Source organism: Castanea sativa, chromosome 6, assembly GCF_040712315.1.
Source record: "Castanea sativa cultivar Marrone di Chiusa Pesio chromosome 6, ASM4071231v1".
Classification (NCBI taxonomy): domain Eukaryota; kingdom Viridiplantae; phylum Streptophyta; class Magnoliopsida; order Fagales; family Fagaceae; genus Castanea; species Castanea sativa.
The window spans coordinates 41,067,343-41,070,871 of record NC_134018.1 but is presented as its reverse complement, the minus strand read 5'-3'; the positions used below and the strand labels follow the sequence as shown (position 1 = coordinate 41,070,871).

The 3,529-nt window shown below is 36.7% G+C and overlaps 1 protein-coding gene across 2 annotated transcripts; it reads right to left on the bottom strand.

The window, feature by feature from the left end:
- Positions 1 to 880: 880 nt before the first annotated feature.
- LOC142638806 (uncharacterized) lies at positions 881 to 2,838 on the bottom strand. 2 transcript variants are annotated; one of them, XM_075812870.1, is made up of 3 exons: positions 2,124 to 2,838; positions 1,504 to 2,015; positions 881 to 1,013 (listed from the first exon to the last, which is right to left on the bottom strand). In XM_075812870.1, the coding sequence occupies exons 1-2, from the start codon at positions 2,608 to 2,610 to the stop codon at positions 1,519 to 1,521; spliced, it is 984 nt and encodes a 327-aa protein (XP_075668985.1). In that variant the 5' UTR covers positions 2,611 to 2,838; the 3' UTR covers positions 881 to 1,013; positions 1,504 to 1,518. The 2 variants fall into 2 exon arrangements, with proteins under 2 accessions (XP_075668985.1, XP_075668984.1); XM_075812869.1 differs by lacking the exon at positions 881 to 1,013 and having other exon boundaries at positions 1,370 to 2,015; positions 2,124 to 2,836.
- Between the last annotated feature and the right edge of the window lie 691 nt (positions 2,839 to 3,529).

Genomic DNA, 3,529 nt, shown 5'->3' with positions numbered 1-3,529 from the left:
ATCTCACTTGAGCTTGATAGTAAACAAAGTAGTTTACCACATTGCTCAATTATCCATCCTACATTTATGATTTAACTCTCTTTTTATTCTATTTTGTTCAGTGTTGGTGTATTTTAATATTAAAATGATAAATAAATTGTAACTAAAAGGCACTGTCATGAGAGATTAGTTGGGTTTGATAAATAAATATGTGAGTTTTAATTTGTTAAATAGAGAGTGAGTGGCTTGTATTTTAACTCTCAATCTTTAATTTTACAAACTCACTGCATGGCGATATATGATATTTATATGACCAAATAAGTTATAATTCCAATCACAAAGGTACTATCTTGACAGAACATAAGGAAAAAGTATAATCTGAAATGACAAAGTCATTGATTAGCAAGACCATACCTACATTTTTTATTTTAAAAAAAAAAAAAAAAAAAAAAAAAAAACGTATAGAATATAGGGACATATTACTGTACAACTACAAAAGTAAGCTCTATATACCATTTTCAATAGAAAATTATTGAAGGAATCCTTCATAATTCCACATTTGAAGCATTCTCTAGAAGAAGAAGAGGTAGATTTCTAAATGTTAGATTTATAAAACAACTCAAACTAGGGTTCATAACATTAATCAAGGGAAAGGCAGAGTACCAACATCCACATATAAAAACCAATTCAGTATTGACCATCAATTGGCTCATACCAAGCAAGCATTGCTTTATATTAAAAGAGTAGGAAGAATAACAAAAGAAAAAGGAAAAAACTGGTTATATAATTAAATACAAGGATTACGAAACCAAAAATATTAAACATTAAATATCCAATAATGGATTGTTAATCATTCCTTCATGAGGACTAGGGACACCTAGAATCCACCTGCACTTCATGCTCTGGTTCCCACCTCGAAGTAATTAAGCATTGTGGGCATTTGCCCCATGAAGACAAAGTGGAAGAGTTTGTTTCAGTTGTTGAAAAGTTTGTGCAAAGAGATTTTAGTGAACCAGAGAAGCAATGTCTGAAATCTGTAACATGAAATATGTCTCATATACTTTGGAATTTTTCTTTCAAAATGCAGATTAGTGAGTTCGAAATGCAAGACTTAAAATTAGTCATATGTAAAATTTACTGTTCCAAACCCAATAATATCACCCATTAGGATACGGAAACATGGCTCAGCCAAGCAATTAAAAGATGCTCATAACATTACTTCGATGTACAAGATAAGTTGGATATTCAAGGGTTGTTATACACTTACACTAATAAATCTGACTCATGCAATTAGTGTCTATTGTAGTTTTTTCCAGGGTGCAATATTTAAATAGAATATGACAGGGAGCGAGATGTTTCATGTGTTCTGAGATGTGTTTTCACAGGCTAATGAACCAAAACATATACAATCATTCTCTGTTATTGGGCGAAACCTTTCACCAATAAATAAGGTAGTTTAACAATACAGAACAGAAGAATTAAATCACTGCATTTGATATATTACAGAAGTTTTAAACATATTACAGAAGTTTCTGCTTGTCAGAACGGAGGATCGGTTGATATAATGAGACTAGCATCTTGGAATCCTCCTCCAGGAACATCAAACCCTGACATAAAGTCATCGCCAAAGATCACGGCACCTGCTGCCAGTGCTCCTGCACCTAGGCCCATTCCAAAACCAGGTCCCCCACCACGACCACGACCAGATGGTGGCATATTTATGTAAGACTGATCAGTTCTAGGGAGAAAAGTGGGTATGTAACCAACATTAGAGGGTGGGGGAGGCGGTGGAGGAGTTCTAGGTGGTCGGTAGCTTGGTCCAACTGCTGGTGGTGGATAGCTTGGTCCACCTACAGATACAGATGGATTGGAATAGTTTGGAGGAAATGGCATTGGATCTGGATGTGTGTATGGGAAATTTGTCTGTAAATGATTTCCTGGTCGATGGGATAGAACTATAGCTGGTTTCGGTCTATCTTCAGTAGCCAAGGTGATATTGTCGTTGTGATCTGTGAGCATAAATCCTTCCTCATTACCTACCCAAAAGAATATTGATATTTGAAATCAACCATGAGATACTAAAAATTCAATTAAATCCATTATATTTATTTTTATATATATAATGATTAATGAATATACCTTACCTATATATGAACTTGAACTTGGCTCTTCCCTTTCCTCAGAAATACGAATTGAAATATCAACAAATCCTTGAGGTTTGCTGGAATTCTTTTTCCGCAATTGATAGCTCCCTACTTCTTCTTGCTCTACAGGTACTGACCTTGAAGTTGAACCCTCATCATGATTAATATTATTCTTGGCTTGCTTAGCCAAAAATTCTTTCAAGACGACGCTTGCAGTGCCCTGAAGCCTTTCTCTAAGGAAAATGGGCTCTCTACTGTAAACTTCAACGTGCAAGGTGGGCTGTGCCTGTGACTGTGAGTCATCGACCAAGACAGCAAATTTGGTTTTCCAGACGGGATTTGCATTGCCGGAAGCATCGATCTTGGTGCAATATTTATTATTAGGATCAATCCACCCAACAGCAAACCATTGTAGCTTCCACAGTGAAGAAGAACGCCGGAGACCCCTAGCTGATATCAGGCAGACTTCAACCCAAAATTTCCCCATAATACTATACTTTACTATTCAACTTGATGAGACGAAAAAGGGAGATGGTGATGCAGAGTGATATTTGTCTACCATCTGAAAGAAAGTCTTTCCCTGTTTAAAGTGGAAATGGGAAAAATGGAAAGAGGTAAAAGAAGCTGTTAAGCATTATCTATGACTATGATTGTAAGGCTACTTTACTTTTGATAGAAGAAAATTCTTATACCTCAGCACCATTTGAGGGTCATCTATTGCCACCTTTTCCCCACTATAAGGTGCATCACAGAACGGTACGAATCTCACCTGCCTGACCAAAGTCTCAAAATCCCAAAACTAGGCTTCCTAATTCTCTTCTATCTATAATTCTATATTTATAGAATATCCAAAAGTCAAAATGTAGTGCTTAGCATTGTTATACCCCTGTTAAGAGCATTCTCATTAAGAATACTAAATGCTATAAATTTTAACATATCAAATACTATAAAAGTTAAAAAACGCACTCTATCAATGCTCTTAAATCTTATTATTTTTGCAATTCAACTACAGTGGACTGCTATCTCTAGCAGCCCACTGTAGCAAGATTGTAACAGAAAAAATATTTGTTTAATAAAACACGCGCCTATCTTTGTTTTTCTTCATTCCTTTCGCGCTTATCTCCTCTTGTTTTCCTTCATTTTTTTCTGGCTCTCTCATTCTCCCACGCCTACGCCTCTGCCTCATCTCTGGTTCTCCCTCACTTTCTCACTTTCCCTCACTCATCTGCTCTCCGTTAAGCTTCAAGGGTTTGGGGTTGGCAATTGTGGTCATGATTTGGTGGGTATTGGTGGTGCTCAGCGATGGTTTTGATGGGGTTGAGATCAGGGTGGTGGGTTTTGGTTAAGGTTGAGAACGAGGTGGGTGGGTGGTGGTGGGTTTTGGTTGGGGTTGAGATTGGGGTCAG

Coding starts and splice junctions, on each gene's coding strand:
- LOC142638806 (XM_075812870.1), bottom strand. CDS start 2,610: ATGGGGAAATTTTGGGTTGAAGTCTGCCTGATATCAGCTAGGGGTCTC. Junction 2,016..2,123: donor AAGTTCAAGTTCATATATAG/GTAAGGTATATT, acceptor TCTTTTGGGTAG/GTAATGAGGAAGGATTTATG.